The following is a 26,729-nucleotide window of genomic DNA, read 5'->3' on the forward strand; positions in this document are numbered from 1 at the left end:
AATGGGTACCATTTCTTCCCCAGCAACACGTTTTCCCTGTTCTCCAGCCTCTGTGCATTTCCTGGAATATGGCTCCACCTGCCCGGGAGGGAGGTGAGTCCCCAGTGCCCCGCTGTCAGCGACACGAGTGAAGCCCTATTCTCACGCTCACACCCCACAACCCTCTCGTCTTCTGCTCCATGCTGGACCAATGATGATGATGTGGATCCTCCGGGTGAGATGCTCCCAGGACATGTCAAAAGCCGAAGGAGATTGAGCAAGGCCATGAGGCTGACGGAAGCCGAAGGGGTGTCCAGCGCTGGGGACCAGAACCTTGGTGGTGCAAAGAAGCCAAGAGGAGATAAAAAGGGAGGAGAGGAACAGGAAGAGGAAAAGAGGCGGGGAAGAGGCAGCCCTGAGAAGAGAGCTGGCCGGCCTCGCTCCCTGGAGACCAGCGCGCCTACCTGGGACCAGGCGGACACCAGCCACTGCAGCTTCCTGGGCTTGTGGCAGCGCTGGAGCAGACAGGCTTCGTGCGTCCTGGGCCTGGGCTCCGAGGTGCAGACGGCGTCAGGCAGCAGCTGTGCTCTGGCCGAAGGGCTGGTGCTCTTACAGGCCACTGCCCGCTTCCTCCACCCCTTCCCGCAGGTGTGCGAGCACTGCACGGAACAGCCAGGATCAGCGCCCAGCGAGGGCCACAAGCAACACAGCACATCATGCGGGGGCCCTGACGCCACCCTTGCCAACCTCGCCCAGGTTACCTCTGCCCACGGCCCGGCGCTCCATGCGGGTGGGCAGCTCTGAGCGTTGCAGGCCTGCCTGCTGGAGGGAGCAGGCTGCGGGCACAGGCTGGCCGGGACTGGTTCCGACTCATAGTGCACCTGCCGTGTGCACTTCACGGGGCGGCTCTGGGCACCCCCGCCGCACGTCCGGCTGCAGGCACTCCAGTTCCCCACGGACCAGCTGTGGAAGGACAAAGAGACCTCAGTGAGGAACGGCACCATCACTCTGACAGAAGCAGCCCCACGTCTGCTGTGGAGGCGGCAGTGAGGTTTCCCAGCCACGGTCTGCAGTTAACTTCAGTTCCACCTTTCCCGGGCGAGCACTCCTCCCGGACTCTCCCCACCCCTGCTGTTTCTCACCTCCCTGATCCTGATTAATGCTCTGCCGTTTCTTCCCTTTCCCTGGCCTTTGGGTTCCAGTGGAGTTGGAAAGAACCCTATTTGGCACAGTGTGTCTGTTCTCTTCTTTTTTTTTAAAAAAAGCAAAATTACAAACATATAAAAAATACGATACTCTGGGTTCCTGTCTGCTCAACTTTGGCAATTTTCAGCATATGCCCCCAATTCCTACAGCATTTTGAAGGTGGTTCCAGACATGAGCATATCTCAGTATGCATCCCTAAAAAATAAGGAATTTTTTAACATAACCATAATATCATCATAACATCTCAAGCATTAATGATTCTTTAACATCCTTGAACGTTTAGTGTTCCATTTCCCAGCTGTGTAATCGATGTCATAACATAATGTGTTTGAGGAATCCAAATAAACTCCAGATATTGCAACAGATTCACATCTTCTCTTTTATTCTTTAGGACTTTCCTCAAATTTTCGTTTGTTTTTGTGTTCAATATATTTGTTAAAGAAACCGGATCTTTCCCTCACTGAGTCTCCCACAGTGTGTTTTGCTGATTACAGGACTCCTGGAATGGCACTTCTGTGGTGCTGGTTCTCATGTTCCTCTGTCCTCTGTCTTTTAATTCTTTTCTTTTAGTGGTTGGATCTAGAAGCTTCTTCAGATTCGGGTTCCATTTGCTCATATGATTATTTCACAAGTGATCCTGCATTCTTCCAGCAGAAGGCTCATGGTGTCTGATTATCTTTCTTTTGACTCGTTAGCAGCTATTGATGCTTGTAAATGCATTTTCCTTCCCTAGTGATAAAACTACACCCCATTAAGATGTATGTTGTCAGGTGATGGGGTGCAGAGTGGAGTCGGAGCCAGGCTTTGCCCAGTGGCATCACCTTTAATCAAGATACTGCACCTGAGTGTGTCTGCCAAGCCTCAGCTGGTTTTGCACAAGCCCATCCGTGCACCCTGGAGGGGCTGTCAAGAGGAAGGGGGAAACATGGCTCCATAACAGGGACTCACTGGGCAGCAGAGCTTGGGCTCCTTCCTGGAGTCACTTCTGAGAACTTGATGATTTCAATTCCTGTAAATTTCCCTGCGCAACTCCTGGTGGGCCAGGGGCAAGGGGATGGGAGGTGAGCTGGCTTCCTCACCACCTTCTTCCAGCACATCAGTGCAGAGCACCAGGGGTCACAACTAGGGGCCGCCTGCGAGGCTCTGCCTGTAGCTGTGTCTGTGCTGAGGACCCGGTGCGGGGACATCCTGTCTTCCACTCTACAGCATTGCTGAGTAGAGTTAGGGCAACAGTGATTTTCTCCTGAAATTCGGGGTAAACCCGAGGACTTGTGGAAATGTCCAGGCTTCTCCTTTGACCCTCCATCCTGTTCCCAACACTGAACCCCACAGTCACTGTCAGGTTTAAGTGTCAAAGCAGAAGGCCAGAGAGCTTGGCCAGGAACTCGAGGTGCCTCTGGCAGCAGCCACGTCACCTGGGAGAGGAATCCTGGAGAATGGCATTTGTGGACACAAGTTACACAGAGAGACACATAAAGGAGAAGGGAAATCCCACCATAATCCCTCCTACGAACACCACTGCGATGACTTCCTCACTCTTGTTCCTGCTGTTTTCCGTGTAAACATATTTTTTAACATGGTTAAGAGCAGGTAGTATATCCAAGTTTGTTTGTTTGTTTGTTTGTTTGTTTTTTGAGACGGAACTTCGCTTTTGTTATTCGGGCTGGAGTACAATGGCGCGATCTCAGCTCACTGCAACCTCCGCCTCCTGGGTTCAGGCAATTCTCCTGCCTCAGCCTCCTGAGTAGCTGGGATTACAGGCACGTGCCACCATGCCCAGCTAATTTCTTGTATTTTTAGTAGAGATGGGGTTTCACCATGTTGACCAGGATGGTCTTGATCTCTTGACCTCGTGATCCACCCGCCTCAGCCTCCCAAAGTGCTGGGATTACAGGCGTGAGCCACCGCGTCTGGCCATATATGCAAGTTTTATTAAGCATTCAAAAAATTCAATGTGTAGGCTGGGTGTGGTTGTTTATGTCGGGAATCGCAGCTCTGTCATTCCAGCCTGAGGCGGGAGGAAAAAGGCTAGGAGGAGAATGCTTAAGCCTAGGAGCTTGAGACCAGCCTGGGCAACACGACAACACCCCATCTCCACACACACAAAATACAAAAATTAGCTGGGTGAGGTGGGACACACCGGAAGTCCCAGCTACTCGGGAGGATCACTTGAGCCCAGGCAGTTGAGGCAGCAGTGAGCTGTGACTGCATCACTGCACTCCAACCTGGCTGACATAAGTGGACTCTGTCTCAAAAAAATACAACAATACAATACAGTAAATAAAAATTCATGGTCCAAAGCAAGCGTTTTGCTTATACTTGAAAGCCTTTATAAACACATTTCAGTGTCTCTAATTCCACAGTCTGGACCAAGGTATACAGACATTCAAAAAGAAAATACAGACAAAAAAGCTTTGGACCCCAAGCTCCAGGAGATCTAGGGACATCCTGAAACTATCCCAGTTCTATGCGTGCCTGGCCAGATGTGGTTTCTGAGCAAAATGAGTGCCTTTTCTCAAGTTCTCCAGAAGTCTGTGACTCAAGTAATTTTAAAGCCAAGGTCTGGACTCTTCTGAAAGTCCCGAGGATGAATTAGGTGGTGGCACCTCCAAGTAGAGGGAAATTGATGCTACTTCCTGGATGGAAAACAGAATCGATCCCACCCTGAACTCTTGACAGCCACGCTGCATTACTTACGGCCTTCAGACAAGCACTGTGATCGTTTTACTTACTTGTGTTCATAGAAGCCTTGAATTTATTTTGTACCAAGTGTTTTTACTGGAAAGAGTCGATATTTTTAAGAAAATTATAAAAAGACAAAAATGCAAATTTGTGTACACATAAAAAGGAAACACATCAGGGCTGCATGAGTTCCCCATGTGGATTGTGGTAACGCTTCAATTTTTCAGCGTCAACAAGATTAGTGTGTTGTTTTTATTTAATTCCATGTTAAGCCACCTAAATTGCACAACACTCATTGTGAAAGACTGATCCTTGGCTTCCTGGCTGTGATAATTCTGCCGGAAAGCCTCTCAGTTACTCTGCTGCCGCTTCTATGTGAGTTCATGCTGTTTTTAACTTTCCTCCTATTTCTTACATTTGCTCTCTCAATCCTGCAGCCTTATAAATTGTATCGGGTGTTCTCCATGGAGGCTGTAAAAGTCACGCTGGCTGTTCAAGCGCTTTTCACACCGCCCCGTTAAGTCTTCTGTCTCCACCATCTTAAGGCATTCCAACTGGGTCAATCCACTCTCTGCCTTCCCTCTTAGCTGCACATCATTAAAAAAATCCTCCTGAACAAAGCTCCTTCATACCACATCTGGAAACCCCATGCGTCTGTTTCATTTAACAAATAGAGCTTTAGGAAAATGTCTTCCTTTCAGCTCACGAATGAGTCGACCTCCACGCAAGCTTCTGTGCTAATATCTCAGGGTTCCATGAAGAGAAACAAGCTGTTAGGTAGCGCACCGATGGCCACAGGGTTCCCACTTTGTTTTGGTTTTCCTAAGTCCGCCAACTGTAAGAACGCAAAGTGGCTGGTATCACCCAAATCGGTTTCCAAGGCGAGACTCTGGAGACGCAGCCCCCACATGCCCTCGGGACCTCCGCTGCCCAACGCTCCCTCCCAGGGTGCTCCTCTGTGGCTCTCAGCACTGCCCAGAAAGATGATGGAGTTTATAGCTTCACTCAACAGTGTAGCCAGGATTTCCTGGTATCATCTAATCAATATGCAACATCCTTAATGGCAAACAGTCTTGAGTCATTTCTCAATGAAATCACTCCCTCTTTCCCATTAAAAAAATTTAAAATAACATTTTGGTTTTTGCATGTAGTACTTTCTTTAAAAATGCAAGTTTCCAAAAAGGGTTTAGCAAAATCCCTTGTCATGACGCATCACACCAGCGGGCTACGTGTCGTGATGACAATTCAGACACAGAGGCCAGTGCCGGGCAGACCCCAGCTGCTGCAACAGGCTGAGCACCACCAGGGCGGCCACACTCTGCCGGTGGCTTTCACATCCGCAAGTCTCCCTGAGTCCTCCCTTTTAGAATTTAGTTTCAGTTTCCTCTGTCTGCTGATTCTTTTTGAAGGTTCACCATCCAGCACTCTGTTGTTCTATTTTGAAGAATAACTCTTGGCCTCCTTTACAGTCTTGTCTCATAACACAATAAAGACAGGGAATAACATTGGGGCAGAAACCTTGTCATGAGACAAACCTACAAGAGGCAGTGATGAACACTAGGGGCTCCAGCTGCCGGCTGGATTCAGTTCCAGCGGGGTGGGTGCTGGATGCTGTGAGACAACATTAGAACACAGCATTCGCTAGGCGGTGCCTGTTCAGCATCAGAGTTGGGCGTGGGCACTCCTGATGTCCACATGCTGCTGTATGGTCACAGTTTTCCAGTAGGCTGTTCTAAATTAAACTGTTCATGTCACTGACTGTATTCAGATACTCACACGCTGCAGACTCAATGGCCAACACAGCTGCCAGCATGGTCTGACAGGATCAGCGTTACTTGGCTTTTGAAGACGCAACAACCTTGTCATCATATAAAATAGCAGCATACTCACGTGTATGATTTGAGATCTAATGTAATTGTGAGTAAACGGAATGTTTTAGGGATAACAATGCACATTCAACAATAAACAGATGACAGTCGGAAAAATCTGCCTCTTCTCTAGGAAGATTAGTTAACAAATTAACTAAGAAGGCAGGCTGGCTGTAAGCTGAAAGAAAGTACAGTGGCCAAGAGCAGCAGAACTTGGAAGTCACTGATGTCCCAAGCCTGTGTGGCAGGTGGCCGAGGGCCTTTTTAGCTTGTTTTCCTCCTCTCTGGCTTGGAGGTTTGCTATGGGTCTAGGACAAATGACATTTCATCAGTGTCACCTGATGCCAGCTACACTCCAGGCAAGTTCAGAGGTAGAAGTCCAGCTCTGAAACAATGTTCTCCTTAACCAGGTGTGTAAATGAGCATAATGGGTAGACCCAGCTATTAGATATAATGCACTATGTCCACACCCAGTGCCTTCTGGAGCAAAGCGCTCCAGTCTCCAAAACCTCCTGAAATCCACAAGTCAGTGCATCAGAAATCAAATTCTCCAGAACCCAACAGTCAGGACGTCAGAAATGACAGCAACATGCCAGCCCTCAGTCACAGTTCACACAGATGTTCCTGACACTGCCTGGCACAGAAAGACCCTCAGACTGTCTCCTGGAAGGTGCCCGTCTAGGAGTTAATGCCAGGTTCTGTCTGGTTTTTCACATGGGAACGGACAACCTAGTTCTAACAGCTGGTTGACAAGGAACAGGGCCAGCACCGCAGGCCTCGCCGTGAGCATTTGGAAGCTTGTGACTTGACGGTCACTTCATTTTTTTCAGCCTCAAAAGTCAAACCACTTTGCTCAGCTTGTGAAACTGAAGGAGAGGTTTACAGCCAGACACAAACACGGAACTGTTTTCATCTCTAAAGGCAGGATTTCTTTCCTGAAGCACACAAAGCCAAACCCAGGACATCAAAGCTCCCCACACAGGCGGAGCTGAGGGTGTCCGCTTCATGGACTATGAGCAGCCAAAGGTATGTGCAGAGTTACTGCTCTGAGGCCGGCATGCCGTTTTTACCAGGTTTTCCTGTCTCACCATCCTGTCATCAGATCTTATCTTAAAAGGAATCAGTATGATCTACAGAGCTTTCACTGACAGGGGAAAGACAGGGAACATGGAATTACGAGACACACAGACCAAAGAAACTGACCTCGCTTTTCAAAACAGACAGCCTCAATAATTCCCTCTTTCAACAAAAAACCCTCATCTGAGGCTTTCCTCTGCAGAACACTGGGGGCTTTTGCATCCCCATTTAAAAGGGGAGCCATTCAACTCTAAATGGCGACAGCACTCTGGTTCTTGGGAGGCTGCCCCTCTGCCTGCTTTCCAGGCAAGACTGGAAGAACGAGCAAGGCACTCTACTTTTTTCATCAGAGTAAGAGGTCTTCTCCTCCTGTCTGGTGTTGATTCCTGCGTCCTCTCTGCTGCGCTCTGCAGCCATATAAACCACTGCTTGCGGACGTCTCCATCGGGGGTGGAAAGGGCATCCAGAGCCAGTGATCCTCATCTTTGCCCTCTATGCACTGGGAAGGGCTCCAGCATTATCACGTTTACCAGCCTTGCCTTATGTTTGCGGAGACTGAGCTCCCAGAACCAAGGAGATGCACACCTGACTGCCAGTCCTTCTCCAGAACAGCGCTGCCGTCACAATCGGAATCATTCTTGGACTGCGCAAAAGAATGAGAGTCTTTTGGCCTCTTCACGTTTCTCTGCTGGAAGAACACCTCTCCTTTGTTACTTCTGTGCCCCTTCAACACCCGCCCATTGAGCCAACGATTTCTACTACAAACACCTTTGCTGTGGACTAAAAACGATCGGGGTGGAAACACACGGGCAGGCAACCTAATGATCTGGACCTGATTGCATCTGAAGTTGAGTCCTGTCTCAGTTAAGAGGTAACTCCTTCCACTACCAGGCTTAACATCCAACGTTCTCACGCCCAAGGATAGCACAAAGGGGCACCTGCAGTGGGACTATCAAACACTTGCAAATTCCTGGTCTCGCTCCTCTTCTGTATGAACCAGAAATCCGATGGCCCTGGTCTCTAAGGGTTAGGGATCAGGAATCTGAAACTGCGCAAAGCCCTGAGGGCCTGGATGACTGGCAGCTTTGGAAATATGATTTTGGAAATGTAACATCCAACTCTTCAGAAAATCCCCGAGACTGGCCACGAAAATTCTGAACTACCCTCCCTTCCCCTTTGTGGCCTCAATTTCTTGTATTAAAGTTGTACTATTTTTATTTTTTAACCACTATGAGAACTAACTAGAATGTGCCAATACAAAAACTGGGGATGGTGGGGGAGTCTGGTCAGTTGATTCTTCCAAAGGAAAACAGATGCGTTCGTTCCCTGTCATTAGCATCTCAGCAAAGCCCATCTGAGGTCCTCTGTGGAGCAGCCTCTCTGGTTCTGCACAGCCCTCCTGGTTTGGAAGAGCATGTCTGTAGCAGGCTGCTGGCCCAGAGCCCGTGACTTAGCCTCTGTGAGTGCAGCCATGGAAGCCTGAGTTCCTTCTCAAAGGGGGACCCTCCCAGAACCCAAGGTGTTTCAGAGCTGGGATAGACCCCAGCTGCTTCCTTTTATATACTGACTCTTCCAAGATTGAAATAAAGAGTTCTGAAAAGTAAAGGTAATGGTCTCCAATATGAACATTCTCACAAGCATCTTGAACAACCCAGTTTACGAACTGTGGAGATATTCCTAGCCAAGGATTCTCTACCCTCAGGGCGAGATCTTATACTTAAACGCTGCGTTTGGACATGGAAGGTTGTAATGGAGATACTGGTTACTGGGGACACTGTTTGGGTTACAAAGATTCTTCTGCTACCCAGACATCGAAACACACAGTGGTTTTCCATAGGGTATATAACTTCCGGTGTGAGACCCCTCAGCTTTCCACTCTAGGGAGGGCAGAGCACTAGCGTATTCTGTGTGCTCGATCGACTTCTGTCCTGGTGGCTTTCTACCTGTCTGTTCCGTTCATCTCTGGACACTAGATGTGCTGCCTAGTTGGGCTCCTCCCTGCCCACTGGTTTGCTTCCAGCCTTGTTAAAAACTCTTCTTCAGTCATTCTGAACTGACACATCAGACTCACCGCGCCTTTCCATCCCTTGGCAAAGTACATTGGCAGCTGCCCACACTGTGCCAGGTGCCAGAGACTGAGGTGCCAGCCTTGCCCAGGGATGTCAGCATCATTCTGCTGTCACTCCAGGGCTCACAGGGAATGGGTCGTTGTCTGTCCTCCAATCTGTTTATGGCAGCTGAGCTTGTCACTGGAATTGCGTAATATAATTAAATTTGGTGTAGCTCCATGAAACACAAGCCTTAGAAAAGAAAAGCTGTTTCTATGAAAACGAAGCTAAATCTTTGGGATGACTCAGTTGAGACAGTCATTAAATGGCATTGCTGTCAAATTAGGTGTGGGTGAGACAAAAGTAAAATACTGAGGAAATATAAAAATTTTAAAATGACTTCCCACTCAGATAAACGGGGCGAGTTTCCTTCTTCTTTAAAGAAACCCAGGCTGGAAATCACATGCCATGAGTATGTTTGATGAAATGACCCACGGAGAGACTTCCATAGGCAGTCCCTACTCAAAAAAAGTTTGGACCTCAGTTAAAAGAATTAGCAAATGAATGCACATGTATGTCTTTCAAGTGAAAATAAATGTTTCAGGTATATATGTGTGTGCATTTTTTAAAATAATTTTTTCCCTCCGTCTACTTTTTCCATCAGAGTAAGAGGTCTTCTCCTCGGTCTGGTGATGACTTCTGCATGCTCTCTGCTGCACTCCACAGCTGTAGAAACCATTGCAGACATCTCCGTCTGGTGGGTAAGGGGCATGCAGAGTCAGCAGCCCCCATCTTTGCTCCCTCTTCCCTTCCTGCCACCTACCTTTCTTTCACCCCAGAAGCGGGAGGCCCCTGGCCTCATCCTCCAGCCTCTTCCTGATGCCACCAAATCACACAGACTCTGCTTCTCTGTTTTCTAGCAAAGCTACTCCCTCCTGTGTATCTGATATTCATGTTGGCTGAGTCCAGGCCTGTGATGGTTAAGTTTATGTGTCAACTTCTCTAGACTGCAGTAGACAAATATTTAGCCCAGCATTATTATAGGCATGTCGGTGAGAGCGTATTTAGGTGAGATAAACACTCAAATCTGTAGACTTTGAGTGAAGTTGATGACCTCCCATAATGGGGCTGGGCCTTATCCAGTCTGTTGAAGGCCCGAATAGAAGAAGGTCCCCCCAAAAGGAGGAAATTCTGGACTTCAGACTTGAACTGCAATACTGAACTCTTTCCTGGGCTTCTGGACTGCTGATCTGTCCTGCAGATTTTGGACTTGCCAGTCCCCACAATCACATGAGCTGATTCCTTAAAATAAATCTTTCTGGCCGGGCATGGTGGCTCAAGCCTGTAATCCCAGCACTTTGGGAGGCCGAGGTGGGTGGATCACGAGGTCAAGAGATCGAGACCATCCTAGTCAACATGGTGAAACCCCGTCTCTACTAAAAATACAAAACATTAGCTGGGCATGGTGGTGCATTCCTGTAATCCCAGCTACTCAGGAGGCTGAGGCAGGAGAATTGCCTGAACCCAGGAGGCGGAGGTTGCGGTGAGCCGAGATCGCGCCATTGCACTCCAGCCTGGGTAACAAGAGCGAAACTCCACCTCAAAAAAAAAAATAAAATAAAATAAAATAAAAAATAAAAATAAATAAAACAAATGTTTCTTTGTCTCTTGTCAGCTAACAACAACAAAAAAAAAGGTGGGGGGGCAGGCTTTGAAGAATTAAAGTTAGTTTTATTTAGAAGTCGTATCGAGGCTGCAGTGCAGGAGGGCCCTCACCTCACACAGCCACATCCGCACCTGATTGGTGTTGGTTCTTCGCAGAACTCTAATAATACAAGATCCCTGTCATTTTTCACAGGAATTGCTCCGTAATTGCCCCCTAGCTTCTGGGTCTGAGTTGATAAAAGCCAGTCTCCACTCTGCTGCCAGGAAGAAGCGTTTTCAGTGCGAACACGACACAGAGTTACCATAATATTAGAAGTTCTCCATGGCTCCCCATTTCCCAGGGCACAGGGCTCAAGCACATGGACCTGTGGCACTTGCCCCCCACCTCTCTGAATGCTCGGGAGCCCCCGTGTGTCAGAGCCTCGGGAGTTCAAAGCTCCCAGGAAAGGGTCCCGCAGCTGTTGAGTAAAGAGGGGCTGTGTTGGCAAGATGCCCAGGATGGCAAACGTCTGGAGTCACACTGCCTTTAGGTCCAGACCTACGGGTTTGTTTGGTTGCTCCGAGTAACCTAACTAACATGTCCACTGGTTGCTTCCTTTACCAAACGCTCTATTTGGCAATCTTGCCCTATCAGCAATGTGGTAAACTCTTCACCTTTTAGGGGAAAGGAACACACGCTCGCCACGAGCACACCGGAAAGGCACGGGCAAGGTGGGAAACACAGCTGCTCACCATCTCGGGACAGAGAAGCCCCCTCTCATAGCACCTAGGCTCTGGGACAGGCCTGCGCACCTCAGCTCCTGACACCCAGCCAGCGCCTTTCTGTCAGTGCCAGAGGGAGACATCGTGACGCAGGGATGGCAAGAATGAAATCACATATTTTAAGGAAATGAGAGACTGATTTGCCGAGTGAGCGGAAACAGCATGCAAGGCCTCTGAGGGCTTCGTCCTGGGCAGGAGGCCACTTTGCCCACGGAGTATTTTCTTCTTCTCACACAAAGGACTTGTGTGAGGGAACCGAGAAAGCAAACTGGGAACACATACTGCCACAGGAGGCAGTGACTCCTGACCATCCTCAGGTTCAATGCCACACTCATCAAGCTAAGAAGGTGCCAGGGCCGTCATCAGAAAAATAATGTTAGGAATTACATCTCATAAATGAAAACAGGGCTAGAAAGCTGACGCCACCAGAGGCCTCTTCCTGCCACCTGCACACAGGCCAGGAAATGGCCTGTGAAGGTCCTCTCCGTCTCTGTGCCCTTCACGGGGTCCCCTGGACTCACAGCGTCACTGTGGCTTCCATTAGCATGAAACACACCACCTGTGCCTTTCCCTCCATCCACAGCATTTGCTCTGTTGAAGGGAATAAGGGAATGTCTGTTGTCCCTGTCACAGACCCCACGTAGGGCCCATGGGCCAGGCACCACGAGCCCATGCACCCAGCCACACCCGACCGAGGGCCTTGCTGAATATGAAGAATGGCTATGGGTTGGGCGCGGTGGCTCACACCTGTAATCCCAGCATTTTGAGAGGCCAAAGGCGGGGGATCTCGAGTTTGGGAGCTCAAGACCAGCCTGGCCAAGATGGTGAAATCCCGTCTCCACTAAAAATACAAAAATTAGCCAGGCGTGATGGCCAGCGCCTGTAATCCCATGGGAGGCTGAGGCAGGAGAGTCGTTTGAACCTGGGAGGGGGAGGTCGCAGCAAGCTGAGATCGCGCCACTGCACTCCATCCTGGGCAACAGAGCGAGATTCCATCTCAAAAAAGAGAAAAACAAAGAGAGAGAGAGAATGGCTATGAAGAGGGACGACAAACAGATGTGTTCCAAGAAGGAGTGAACGTTAAGATAGGCCGTACAGGAGGTCAGCAGTGAAAGGTTATGGTGATAGCAGGGCAAGGAGGACCTCAGTGTGGCAGGAATGAGGGCTGCAGGGACAGGGCTTCCAAAGACACTGGTGGAGGCAGCGGGAGGTCCTGGAGGGTCATGGAGGCCACATGACAGCATTTGGGTTCCAAGCAATTGACAACGGAGAGCCAAGGAAGACTTGGAGAAGTGTCTTTACTGGGTTTGTATTTTATTTTATTTGCAATTTTATTATTATTATTTTTATTATTACTATTTTGAGATGGAGTCCCACTCTGTCACACAGGCTGGAGTGCAGTGGTGCAATCTCAGCTCACTGCAACCTCTGCCTCCTGGGTTCAAGCCTTTTTCCTCCTGCCTCAGTCTCCCCAGTAGCTGCCCAGCTAATTTTTTGTATTTTTAGTAGAAACGGGTTTCCATCATGTTGGCCAGGCTAGTCTCAAACTCCTGACCTCAGGTGATCTGCCCCCTCGGCTGCCCAAAGTTCTGGGATTACAAGTGTGAGCCACCGCACCTGGCCTGGGTTTGTATTTTCCTTTTTCTTTTCCTTTTTTTTTTTTCTTTTTTCCCCAAAGTCAGCCTTCATCCCAATCCAAGGGTTTGTACTTTAGAAAGATCACTGTCGCTGCAGAGTGAATAAGACACTAGAGGAAGCTAGACTATAGGTAGAAATTTCTACTCAAATCTTCTGAGGCTACACGGGTGAGAGCTGGTGGCCTAACTATGACTAGAGGCTTATTTCCACTAGAGGGGGCCATTCTGTCTGTCCACAAAACCTACACTTCATGACATTTCATCAGTGCCTCCATGAAACTCACAGGACTGGGCACATCAAAAATGCTAAACATTTGTTGATGAGTTGACAATGAACATCAGCCTCCTCAATTCACAGATACAGAACTATGTTATTTGTTAAATATAGTAACCCCACTAGAAGTTTCCTGTGGATAGAGAAGTCCATAAAGTTATAACCATGCACCAACAAGGCAACCCAAATTGAAGTTCTCTGGAAAGCCTTGCTCTGGTCCATGACGCTGGCTGGCTGATTGCCTGAGGACAGCCTTCCCTGTGTCTGAAGCCTTGCAGCGTGCGGGACCGGGGGAAGAAGTGGTGCCTCTGTGGTCAGGATGCCTGTGCTCCAATCTCAGCTCCACCCTTGCCAGCTGGGAAGCCTTCAGGAAATCACTGGACACCAACATTTCCATTTTCTCCTCTCCAAAGGGGAGACGGTCACAGTATCTTTCCTATGCAGTGCTGGGCAGGCTGGGAGGACTAGCAGAGAGGAAGTGCTGGGGAAGGGCTGGCTGTGGTTATCACGATTTCATTCCTTCACGTTTTCTTCATCCTGCCCCCTGCCTCTGCTCCTCCTCTACATCACCTGGGAAAGGGAGGTCGTTCACATGTGGTTCAGCCTATGTACAAGAGGGAAAGCCATGTTTCCCATAGCAGTATTATTTTATACTTATTTTATATAACCCTTCTGAAAATCAACAAAGAACCACTCAACACATGGCTGGTAAATACGAATTTTTAAAAAGAAAAAAATCACAGAGACATAGAAATGAATTTCGTGTGTTGCCTCCTAGTGATTTTTCTGGCATGGGTAAAAATGTAATGACGTGGCCATTACACGCAAACAATGTAATTCTGGAATATTTACTCTTGTGAGAACGATTAAGAAATTTTAGAATTTCTACAATTAGAAGGATGGGGAGGATGAAAGACTGCAGAAAGCAATGCTCCCAAGCAGCGGTCACTGGACAGATTTATTTAAACCCAATGAAAAGAAAGTGATGCCATCTCAATGACACCAGATGAGCCCTACGCAGGTGTTCTCCACCTCACCTGGGGAGAGAATGTGAGCAAATGGCCACAGAGGGAAGAGCAGGCCATTCAGATCCTATGCCGTGAAGGTTTACAAGGGGAAAGAAAAGACTTCCAGAGCCTCTTACAAATCCCGTCTTTCAAACAGAAAAATGATATTAAATACTTGATTAACTCCCAAGAGAAGTTGCTGAAACCTACTGCACCATGGAAACAAGGAAAATTTTACGAACTCTTGAACTGCCTTTGGGCAACATCTTTTTTTTTTTTTTTTTTTTTTTTTGAGACAGAGGTTGCTCTTGTTGCCCAGGCTGGAGTGCAATGGCGCCATCTCAGCTCACTGCAATCTCTGCCTCCCAGGTTCAGGCTCCTGTCTCAGCCTCCTGAGTAGCTGGGATTACAGGCATGTGCCGCCACATCCAGCTATTCTTTGTATTTTTAGTATTTTAAACCCCATATATTTAGATATGGGGTTTCGCCATGTTGGTCAGGCTGGTCTTGAACTCCCGACCTCAGATGATCCACCCGCCTCACTTCCCAAAGTGTTGAGATTACAGGACTGAGCCACGTGCCTGGCCTGGGCAATACCTTATTAGCATTCCCAGGGGAGAAGTGGCCCTTCTGCCGCAAAGTTCATGGACCATGATCGTGAGACCACTGACTTCGTTTAGACATTTTAGCAGCTGGCTAGAAATGCCTTCCTCATCCAATTTAGGTGAAAGCCAGCTACAAGAACACAAGCTCTTGTGTTACACAGATTGGATGATTTCAGATCTAACTTGCTGCTTTACCTAGTGAAATTTTCCTCTCCTGAAGATAAGCCATTTTCTTGAGAAAGGAAATATGTTTCCTAAATTGCTGAGAAGGTACATGTACTAAACAACACATCATCTAAATCAACAAAACATACTTGCACACTAATAATGAGAAGACCGTAGACTGAAACCAGGTTTAGGTTTTCTGAACTACTTGTAAATCCATGGCCATTAACACTGTTATTTTGCCCTGATTAAAAAGTGATGTAACACTTTTGATTAAGACACTCGTTTTGCTGGAGGATGCTGTCATCTAGCTCAAAAGCTGGCAAATATCTTATTGAAGGGCCAGATAGGAAATATTTCCGGCTGGTGGCAATCTCTGCTCGGAGGACTCACTCCCGCTGCATCAGTGAGAAAACCACTGGAGACACCATGTCAATGAACAGGCCTGAATATTCTGATGAAATCTCACTTACACAATCAGGTATGGCAGGCTGCACTTGGCACACAGATCGTAGGTTGCCACCTACTGATTTAACCAACATTATTTATAAAAAAACAGGATTGAACATGTCTATGGAAGCCAGAAAGCAAGTAGTGTTGTTACAACACTCAAGACACCTTCCGAGATAGGCCTGTTGGAGTTTGGTATCTATGTTGAGCCTAGCCACCGTGGATTACTAGATTAGGACAAACGACCCCGTTGTTGGGAATGTTAACAATGAAATAACAGCAATAGCAAAAAACAGCAATAAGCGCCACATACTAAAGCCTGAAGTCCTTAGAAATTATTAGCAAATCTTAAAGGGACAAAATGAGTCTTATGCAGACAGCTTCGAATATTGCAGCAGGTAAGAGAGCAAACCAGCCGCGCCTTCCATGTCGTATGTGAATTTGGTTATTAACAGCCACGCTGAGTTAGTGCGCCTGGAGGACGCACCCAATGCAAGGCAGGGCACTCAGCTTCTTATTGCTGTTCTCTATTGACTGGATTAATTTACCCCACAAACCAGTGATGTGAACAATGATGTGGACAGATGCTGTTATTTCCTAAAAGTGAAGTGCGGAAAGGTGACCTAAGTGGTGTGGGATGGGATTTAAACCCGGAAAGTCCAGCTTCAGGGCCTGGACTCTCATGACCAGCTCTCGCACCCTTGGAAGCACACATACACACCAAGTGACCCATTCACATTCATCAACTCACTTAACAACCCTACGGGGCAATGTTAGGGTTAGAGTTTCATTTCACGGACTAGGACTTTGTCTGCAGCCACAGCTGGTCGTGGATGGTCAGCATCACACCACTGGAGTGGCAGGACCAGGAAGGATGCCCAGTAAGTCTGGGTTTCTAGCCACTGTGCTGCGGTGCTCCCAGATACACACAACTTCTACAAGGCTGGCTCGTCAGCTGGAGAAAAATCTGCTGTGAGGTCGTAACTTAACGTTGCTTAGCTCTAAAATGACCTAGGAAAAATGCATATATTTAGTGATTTTGTGGGCTTGAATATGTTAATTGGACCATTACAATTTATGTGATACCTATCTATTTTATACCCAGATAACTATAGTATTCATTAATCTTGGTAAAAGTTGTGTATTTCTACTTTCTGGCTAATTATCCACTCAGAGCAGTTTTCTGAAAATTCCTGAATGATTCGGTATTGAATCAGTGTCAAAATACTCAGTGCCTCGATCTTTCCAAAGAAGTTTCCCTGAGTCGTTATGCACATACAGATCGTCTGTAACATCTGAAATGCCTTTTCCTGACTCTCACGGGACCCTACTACATGGTATTCTAGGGAAAGCCTACGTGTCTAACATGAATTTAAACATTTCATGACTCACTTAGGTTCATTTTTCTTTCTTTGAAATGAATGACCTTCCAACAGGAGATGGTTTAATTCATTTCTCAAGGTGAGAGATGCCATTTAAATCGTGGAGGATTCACTAGCAATGGTGGATGGGCTCCAGTTCTCCGGCTCTTTGTTTTCTTGGGCACAAGATGTGCCCAAGAAAAGTAGAATGTTTCCCATTCTATTACAGACGTAAACCCCTACCCACCCCGCTGCGACTTCTTTCTTTTGTGACAAGGATTTTAAAATGATGGCTTCCCTCCTCCTCTAGTTTCTGGCTTTTCTGGCATTTTTGCATTAGGGTTTCTTGGATGTTCACTCTGAGATTAATACTTAGAAATGATCTTCTCCAGGCTCTTGAGCTGTTTTTCCAAGAACGAGCTCCAGGTGTCCTCCTGCAGCAAACCTGGATGCTTTGAGGCTGGCCTGCAGACGAATGGCTCCTAAGGCTCCTGAGCTCCACCAGTGCGGGGGCTGTAAGGGTCAGGGCAGAGCAGGACTGGGCAGTTAGGACCATCCACACAGGTATTATGTGAAGTATTCAGTGACAAGGTCACCAGGAATCACCATAAATCCAATGGATTTTAAGAGAGTAACCAAAGAAGTGGATTAAATCCGTATTTTACACAGATCAAATCCTCAAGCAAGCTGACATTGTGCATGAAATCAACATCAGTATCCTGCTTGTACTCTCAGGCACATTCTTTACTGTCAGGCAGTAAGAGTATCTCGATCACATCGATCACATCATTGGAGCTCTCTCCATCGCTTTCTAAGTGGTTAGCCTGCTCATGCTAAACAAAACTAGGAATTGAGTTGCCTTGCTTTCAAAGAGATTGGTGAAAGCAGTCAATGGTGACTAAAGGATGTGGCATACGAGGTATATGCCTCTGTAAAGGATCTAGGCAAAGAATTAAAAAGTAAAGAGCTGAAATGACAGCAAACCCAGGAATACTGACTCATTTCCACATAGGATTTGGCTTTTTCCAATGATTTGTAAGAATCTGCAAGTTTTATCTTTTTAGCTTTCAAATAGCTACCACGCCGAGACTCAGGTGTGAAGGCATCACGTGCTGCAGACAGTTTTTCTGGCCAATAGATGCTGTTCGGCCAGGGTTCTGCCAAGAATACACGGCTAACGTTTGACATCCAGTCATCTTTCTTGATAAGGCTGGGACAATTCCATTCCCTTCAGGAAGGACTTCGCACTGTGGCACTTTGAGGAGATTAATTAGATCCGGGAAATGAACATATTGAGTAGGTAGAACAACATTTATGTAACCTCCTGGCTCCCGTCCCTTGGAACTCCTTTTCAGATGCCTTCATTCTTCTTCAAGACACCTTCAGATTAGCTATTTCTGATTTTCTTATAAAGTCTTAGGTTCTCATTGGTTGAATGTTTTCCCCATCAAGTGGGTTCTGTGTATGAGCAGATATAAGTCATAAAAACTCTTTAAAATATTTAAATAATGTTGTTAGATGTTTAGTCAGCTAAATAATTAAAAAACAGTTACTGCTTCATTCTTTGGAGTCAAATTCCTAAGTAAAGCTCTAGCCATTACGTCACAAAACTTATCAAATGAATCATGTTGAAAATGTCATATTTATCTATTGCTCTTAAAAACATTTGTCCAGAAAATGAAGGGAATATGAGGAGGAATATACTGTACCGGTAGATTTCATTAATACAATCAGCTGTGGTATAGTTGGCATAATTTATTATTCTATGTTGCAAAAATCTAATGATTCTGTGGTATTTACGTATATATACAGACATCAGAAAACACTCTATTTTAAATAGAGTTCAATGACTTCACATATGCTCAGTATTCTTACGATGAGTTGGGGTAGAACAAGCCTGTGTTTAAATACCTCATTCTCTAGTTCACCTGGTTTAAATGGAAAAGCAGCCAACCTGTGTAACTTTTATAATAATTCATTCTGAAGAATCATATGCAGAACAGAGGAGCAGTGTCTGGGTAGTTTAGGCAGTGTTATGACGTCTTCCTTCAACTACCCCTATGATGCAAAGTCTACATACACACGAGGTACATGAGAGAATTGCATTAGCATTCACAGACTCAGGAAAGCACTGGGGGAATTCAGTTCTTTGAGCTAAAGAAAAGATTCTCAAGAAGAAGAAGAAGAAGAAGAAGGAGGAGGAGGAGGAGGAGGAGGAGGAAGAAGAAGAGAAGGAGGAGGAGGAGGAGAAGGAGGAGAAGGAGGAGGAGGAGGAGAAGGGGGAGGAGGAAGAGAAGGAGAAGGAGAAGGAGGAGGAGGAGGAAGAGGAAAAAGAGGAAGAGGAGAAGGAGGAGGAGGAGAAGAAAAAGAAGTGAAGGCATCTGAAATGTGAGATTAGTAGACAGCTGAATGCAGGTGTCTAATATGCAGTTTGTTGTGTATTATGAGCTAAAAGGCATTAAGTGACATTGAACAGACAGTGAAAAATCTCATTGTCTTAAAGAAACCAACATCTATTGCATGTCTCCAAACCATGTACAGTCAAATGATTCCTGCTGATGAATCCAATGCCCAAATCTCTCTAGTTTACAGAGTTCCTATAATACTAATAGCTAGCATTTAAATCTGTGTGGTAGGTTTTATTATTTTGCACATTTCAGAGATGAATAAACAGGTACAGAAATGCTAATGAATGTACCCAAGGCTATGCAGGAGCACGTGGTGGAGGCAGGATCCCAGCACAGACAGGCAGATGGGGCTGCACCTGACTTCTGGAACACCATGAGACCCACCATTCAGAGGCTGACTGGAGACTCAGCCCACATGTGGGCACAGGGACCACTGGGAAAATGTGGCCCCTGCCAGTGCTGGGGAAACATTTCACAAGCATCCTTCACTGCAGGTGGAAAGGCAGTATGGTTTTAAGAGAGAAGTGACACTCCTGTTGATCAACACACCAGCTTCTGAGTTAATGTCTTTGGTAACTATAAGGCTATACAATTATTTGATGGGTGTGGACCACTGTTTGATAGATTTATAAAGAAAACTCATCTCTCTGAAACTTCTTTTTTATCTTAAACATCATGGTGGACGTTTTGGGATGGATGGTGCAAGTGAGATGCTACAGATTCCTTTTTCCCCAAATCAAATAGAGGTAGAAAAACTTTGAACATCTCAAAAGAACCAAAACAAAAGCACTCTTGTTACAAGTCATTGGTACTGATTCCATACAGCACTCAGAATAAGTGCACCGGAGGAACAAGGCCCACAGCAGAGAGACCAGCTACATTTTTGGTCTATAAATGACTTGTATGGAAATGCCCTGGTCCAAATAAGTTGGGAAAAAGAAACGTCACATGCAACCTACAGAAAAATTACAAACCTCTCCCAACAAAAACACATATGTGAAAAAGGTATCTTAAAAATATTCTGAAAGAAGATTGACTTCAGCGAATCAGTTTCACAAAATGTAATTACACTGTTGGGTGACATAAGAGTATGAGAATTCAATGAAGATAACAAGTGGAGATATGAAGAAAGAATTCTACTAACAGGAGCTGGCGTGGGGCAACAGAGAAGCAGCCAGCAGCCAGGAAATCCAGAAGTAATCCTCCTTCTGAAGGAAACCCCTGAGACACTCACTCACTGAGCAGGGAGACTGATACCATCAAGCTTGAGAATCGGAAAGCTATGGGGCACAGGACTGGCAAGGCCACTGAATCCACTTAAACAGACAATTCAACCTGAGCAATTGTGGTCAAGATTGTAAAACAGAATTTACATGCATTACTATTGAAAGGTTAGAGGTACACAGTGTAAACATAATATTAAAGCTAAACCGAAATGATGAAACTGCAAGCAATTATAACAAAGATTGGAGCCTGAACTGAAATGACAAGACCAGAAAATGAAATATGTAGAAATGTGTCAATTGCTTTATTTTGCCCATGAAGGTCTTTATGGCTTTAGTTTAATTTGTAACATTAATAAGTGAAGAAAGAGTGGCATAAGCATATGGTTTTAAATTGTAGTAGTGTTAGAAATATAGTGTATGTTTACCAAATAACCAAAGGGTACAAAAAAGAAGAAAGTCATATCGCAAAAGCTATAAAAGGTTAAAAAAAAATGAACTCATCCAAAGAAGAAGAAAACTTAGATGAAACAATATAAGACATCTTTTGAAAGGTAACTCACAAATAATATCATAAACCAATCTTATGAAATGTATAAAAACTATAAAGAAAATACTACTAAAGCCACCAGATCATTAAAGAATACATAAAAATCAACTGTGACTCATTACAGGAGTACAAGGTTGGTTTAGTTACTCACACACCCCAAGCCTCATTGGGGTGTGTAAGTAATTGCAATTGTAAGGCCTGCTGCCTTGCAGAGGGTTAAATGGACACATCCATCTCTCTCTGCACCTGATAACTGCGTCATCACCCAAGCTCATTATCTGGCCTCGTGCATAGCTTCCTTGTACCCACCTCTGCATACCAGACCCAAGCCCACATTCAGCACTAAATTATGCATCTGACCCCCAGTCCGCCATTGAAAAACCTGGCAGAAAAATTTTTAATGAAGGCCCATCAGACCCTGCCCGGTAGCAGTCTGCTCTGTATGCCCCTGCAAGGCCCACTTACCCAAGGTCCCGCCCGCCTACCCATGATCACTAGCTCCAGGTATTTCCTGCTTCTTAATAGCCAATAAGATTACCTTCATTTTGTTTCCCCAACAGTCAATCAAGGCCCATTTACCCAAGGTCCCACCTGCCTACCTATGACAACTAGCTCCAGGTATTTCCTGCTTTTTACTAGCCAATAAGATTGCCTCCAACAGCCAATCAAGGCCCACTCTCCCAAAGTCCCGCCCACCTACCAATGGCAACTAGTTGCAGGTATTTCCTGTTTCCTGACAGCCAATAAAATTGCCTTCACTTTGTTTCCCCAATAGCCAATCGATCGCCTTCCCTCCCCATACCCCATGACCTGAACAGCCGGCATGAATTCTTTGGCCCCTTCCTGGACCACAGAACCTCTCTGGGAGCTGAATAAATTAACCTCTCATTTTCTTATACTTGCCTCAGTTTCCTCATTTTACCTTGGCAATAAATCTTACATCATTCACCTAAAGTTATAGAATGAGATGTGCTTTTCTTCACTAATGTAAACTCATGACTATTCACTTCTTTTGAGTGATGAAAGTGTGAATGAGTTCAAGTGTTCTTCATTGATGGGGCTAACACAGTGTCATTAACACAAAGACACAGAACATCAGTCAACACTCAGCATCTTCTGTGACTATGTGGTCTTGTGAGTTTACACCTTTTGCCTATTAAGCCCAGGATCCTGCATGACTGGACAAAGCCAATCTTCTTGATGAAAGAAATAGTTACTAAGAATTGGTAGCCACAGAACTTAAGGTGACCACTGTCCTGTGGACTTTCTGGGGATGAGGTGGGGGTAGGGGTATGGGTCTCTTCCTTGTGCTGTTTACAGACCCTCACAAACTTTAAAAAACATATTTGTCAACTTCTTTTCTTACAGTCTCTCCAAGGCCACTATAGAATAATGCAGGAGAAAAGCCTTGAGTAAAAATTTAGTCATGCAGATAAGATGGAAATAGGTGAATTTTCCATAATTGGATGAACAAATTACAATGTAATAGGCAATACATATGAAGTGAAGAGCCAGCACTTAATTGTGAAAATGCAGAAGCATTCCAACTGAGATGAGAAATAGGAAAGAATACATTGTTGTATTGTTCTAGAAATATGTGCCATTGCCATTAAACTCAGGGCAGGGGTGAACAAGAGAAATAAACACTAGAGAAGGAAGACAAAATTATCAGTATTGACTTATGATATTAAAAATAGATCATTGAAAAAATATAAAAATATAAAATTTTAGCATTGGGTTACAAAACGAATGTTTTACTCTATAAAAATAATGCTAAATAAAATATAAAATTTTATTCCCAATATTAATAAAAATTATTAAATATTCAGGAAAAAATAAAAACACTCATATTCCCCTATATAAATAAAGCGATAAACTGTTCTTTAGAAAACCAGTGACTAAATAAAGTAAAATTTTTAAAAAGTGGTTTCTGACAGTTAGCTTCCAAGTTTTTGAGATTTCAACTTTGCCTAAATTTATCTAATAATACAATGTAATCCCAACCAAAATTTCAGGAAGATTATTTTTCATTTTAAAACTTGACAACAAAAATATAAAATTCTTCTGGAAAAAAAAAACATTCAGGAAGATCCCTAAACCTTCTAAGAAAGACAAGTGTTGAGAGGTGGGCTTTCCCTCTGGGGGAGTAAACTTTAGGAACAGCTGTAGGGATGGAACAGCAGGGAGGAGGAGCCAGTATGCACCACAGGGAAGGGCGGAGAAGGACAGCCAGACTTGGTGAACCTCGCATGGATTTAAGTGAGGAGAGGGCTGGCCTTCCAACTCAATGCAGAGAAAGTGAATTTTTCAATAAATGGTGTTGGAACAGATTGGTGGGCATTGGAAGAATAACTGGGAAAATTATACTTCATTCCTTATATCAAAACAAATCACATTTTCATCAAAATCAAATATTTAAAGTAATCAAAATGTTTGAAGAGAATATGAGTAAATATTTCATAATACTAGAGTATTAAAAACTTTCCAAGTGTGTCATGTAAACAAGAATCTATTAAGGGAAACTCCATTACATAACACAAATATAATATGTAACAGTAACAAATCAGTGTGTCTGGCAAGATGCTACAACAAAAACCGGCTACCCAGAGCGTGAGGGTGATGCGCTGAGGGCCACACAGTTTATCGCCCAAGCCAGGCTGCTCACGAGGGTTGGAGACTGCTAGCCAACAAAAGCGCAAAGGGTGAGCAAACACCGCAAGAGAAAAAAAGCAAAAGAAAGAGAGAGAGAGAAAGAGAAAGAGAAAGAGAAAGAAAGAAACCAAAAACTCTTGTGTCTTTATAGAGAAACAAGTAGAGCTGGATGCCTTAAAAGAGAAGAAACAAAGATTAAAAAACAAAATGAGCATTTGAAAATATAAAAGAGGATAGTCACGTATAAATCAAACAAACGAAAGCAAAATAAAATCAGAAAACCTGGAAGATGAAATTAAAAAAAAAAAAATCTTCCAGAACAAAAAGACAAAGAGATGGACGTTTGAAAAGAAAAGAACATCACAACATTTGTCTGCCGTGTCAGAGTTCAGAAGGCAAGAGTGTAAACAAATGAAGGAGAGTATTAGCAAAACCCTTTTTCCCCAAATGAAAAGGAACCACTGTGGACTCATCAAATGAGTGAAAATACAAAGCCATTAAAGCACTTCAGAGACCAGAGGCAAGTAAAAGTCCCTAAAACTTCCAGATAGAGGAGAGGAAAATCAAAAAAGAACATTCCCAAATGAAGGAGGGGACTGGAGTAGCAATGGACTTCCCAGTAGCCGCAGTGGATGGGGGACAAGGACATCATGCTACGACTCCTGTGGAAAGTAAATTCGACCCCAGAATTCCGTTCTCTGACTCTCTGTTAGTTGAGAAGCCTTAGAGGCAATCAGAAGACTGCTTCTGTGTTTCCCACATACAGACAATGCCTGGCATCCAAAAACAGGGTGTTCAGCATGGCAGAGACACACAGGAAACTCCAGGGGGGTGACAGTCCCAGTCTGGAACAAGGATGGCAGCACTGGGAATGACAAGTGCAGGAACAAAGGGAGGGAGAGACTAGGCTGTGTTGGGAGACACTGTGTGGGCATTTCACACGCTCACCTCCTCCTAACCTTTGTTTAGACGGCTCTTTCTCATTCAGTCTATCCTACAACCCGCACCTCCTTCTCTGGGAATTCTAATCTCCCTTTCTACCTTCATTTTTTTCCCCTTGTTTTTGTTTTCATTTTCAATGCATGCCACTTATCACTTTATAAAATATACTATCATTTAAAATACATTATAAACACCTATAAATAAAAATAGAACTAAACATAAAGTCTAACGAAGCATATGGTCTAAATAAACACTATATTGTTGACTCTATGTCACCCCCAACTTAAACACACCCTCCTCCAGGACAGGGAGCTTTGTCTATTTATTCACTAAGGCATCCCAAGGGCCCGGCACATAATAGACACTCAATTATATTTGTTAATTGAATCCATGAACTTAATATGTCTTTTGGAGTTTATACAACAAACCTAAGCAAACAAAAGTCAGAGAATCATTAGCTTTTAGACAAACAACATTTTGTACATGAAAGGAAGCGGAATCAAGCAGCTCTGCTTAGCCAGCAGCAATAGTAAGTAATGATGACAATGAGCATCCGTGGGTTCCAATCACATAAGCAGGACAGAGGGACAGGAAGCTGGTGGTAGAGAGCTGAGTGACAGAAAACTGGTAAAAGGTGCCACAAAAAGGCCAAGTCCTCACTTGCAATGAATAATAGGATAATCTTTAAATTCAATACATAGAAAAACGGCTATCACGCACGTTATTTCCAAATATCGGGATACCAGAACAGAGAACCAAAGTCACTGCAATTCTCAGCAGCAGGTCATTGAGGTTGGAGTTGGGTGGGTGGCCAGGGCAGGAAATTGGGACTTCTGATAGTTGGCTTTAAAGTACAACACAGGGGAGAGAGATCCAATCTGGCTGATTATTAGCAGCTCAAGACTGTAGCTCCCAGTGAAAGCACAGAGAACGAGAGGACGCCACACTTTCAGACGAATTTTTTTGCTCACGGACCAGGTTATTCCCAGTGGAGGAGCCCTCCAGGTCGTCAGCCCGACTCTTGTGGCCAGCGCGGTGGTTCTTGGTGTAGAGTAAATGGGACGGAGTCCCCTTTTGGTCGACATTGGGAGCTCCGGGAAGGCAGAGTCGCCTATTCAGCTGATTGAAAAAGGGACTCAAGAAGGAAGCCAGACCCGAGATTCTCGGGTAGAAAAGCACCACGAATCTTAGTGCTGCTGTTTTGGCTGGCACAGTGGGTTGCTCAGATTCCGGCGCTGGGAATCAACAAGTTGGACGTCCACTCAGAGACCTAATTTGAAAGTCGGTAATTACAAAGACACAGGTGGATAAATTTACAATGATGGGAAGAAACCAGCATAAAAAGGCTGAGAATACCCAAAATCAGAATGCCTCTCCCTCTACAGGGGATCACAGTTCCTTCCTTGTTACAAGGTAACAAGGCCTGATGGAGCACGAGTGCGTTGCATGAACAGATTTAGGCTTCAGAAGGTGGATAATAAGAAACTTCTGTGAGTTAAAAGAACATGTTCTAGCCCAATGTAAAGAAACTAAGAACTTTGAAAAAAGGTTTGACGAAATCCTAAGGAGAATAGACAGACAATCTAGAGAGGAATATAAGTGAATTAGTGGAACTGAAGAACACAATAGGAGAACTCTGTGAAGTATGCACAGGTTTTAACAGTTGAATTGATCAAGCAGAAGAAAGGATATCAGAGGTCGAAGACCAACTTAATGAAATAAAACGAGAAGACAAGACTAGAGGAGAAAGAGTAAAAAGGAATGAGAAAAGTCTCCAAGAAATACAGGACTATGTGAAAAGACCTAATTTACATTTGATAGGTGTACCTGAATGTCATGAAGAGCATGAATCCAAGCTGGAAAATATTCTTCAGGATATTATTCAGGAAAACTTCCCTAACCGAGAAAGGCAGGAAAATACTCAACTTCAGGTAATACAAAGAACACCACAAAGACATTCCTCAAGTAGGGCAACCCCAAGACACATAATTGTTAGATTCACCAGGGTTGAAATAAAGGAGAAAATTCTAAGGGCAGCCAGAGAGAAAGGTCAGGTTACAACAAAGGGAAGCCTATCAGACTCACAGCAGATCTCTCAGCTGAAACCCTACAAACTAGAAGAGAGTGAGGGTCAATATTCAATATCCTCAAAGAAAAGAATTTTCAAC

General features: G+C 45.0%; 1 protein-coding gene across 1 annotated transcript in view; it reads right to left on the bottom strand.

Annotated features, from left to right (window-relative positions):
* Positions 1 to 26,729, bottom strand: part of ADAMTS16 (ADAM metallopeptidase with thrombospondin type 1 motif 16) — a 182,617-nt gene that overhangs the window by 17,158 nt on the left and 138,730 nt on the right. Inside the window, exons 19-20 of the mRNA XM_003932512.4 lie at positions 741 to 942; positions 444 to 638 (exon numbers count right to left, since the gene is read on the bottom strand). Coding sequence (XP_003932561.1) covers positions 444 to 638; positions 741 to 942 — 397 coding nt within the window. The remainder of the gene's footprint in view (positions 1 to 443; positions 639 to 740; positions 943 to 26,729) is intronic.

This window comes from Saimiri boliviensis, chromosome 1 (assembly GCF_048565385.1).
Source record: "Saimiri boliviensis isolate mSaiBol1 chromosome 1, mSaiBol1.pri, whole genome shotgun sequence".
NCBI lineage: Eukaryota > Metazoa > Chordata > Mammalia > Primates > Cebidae > Saimiri > Saimiri boliviensis.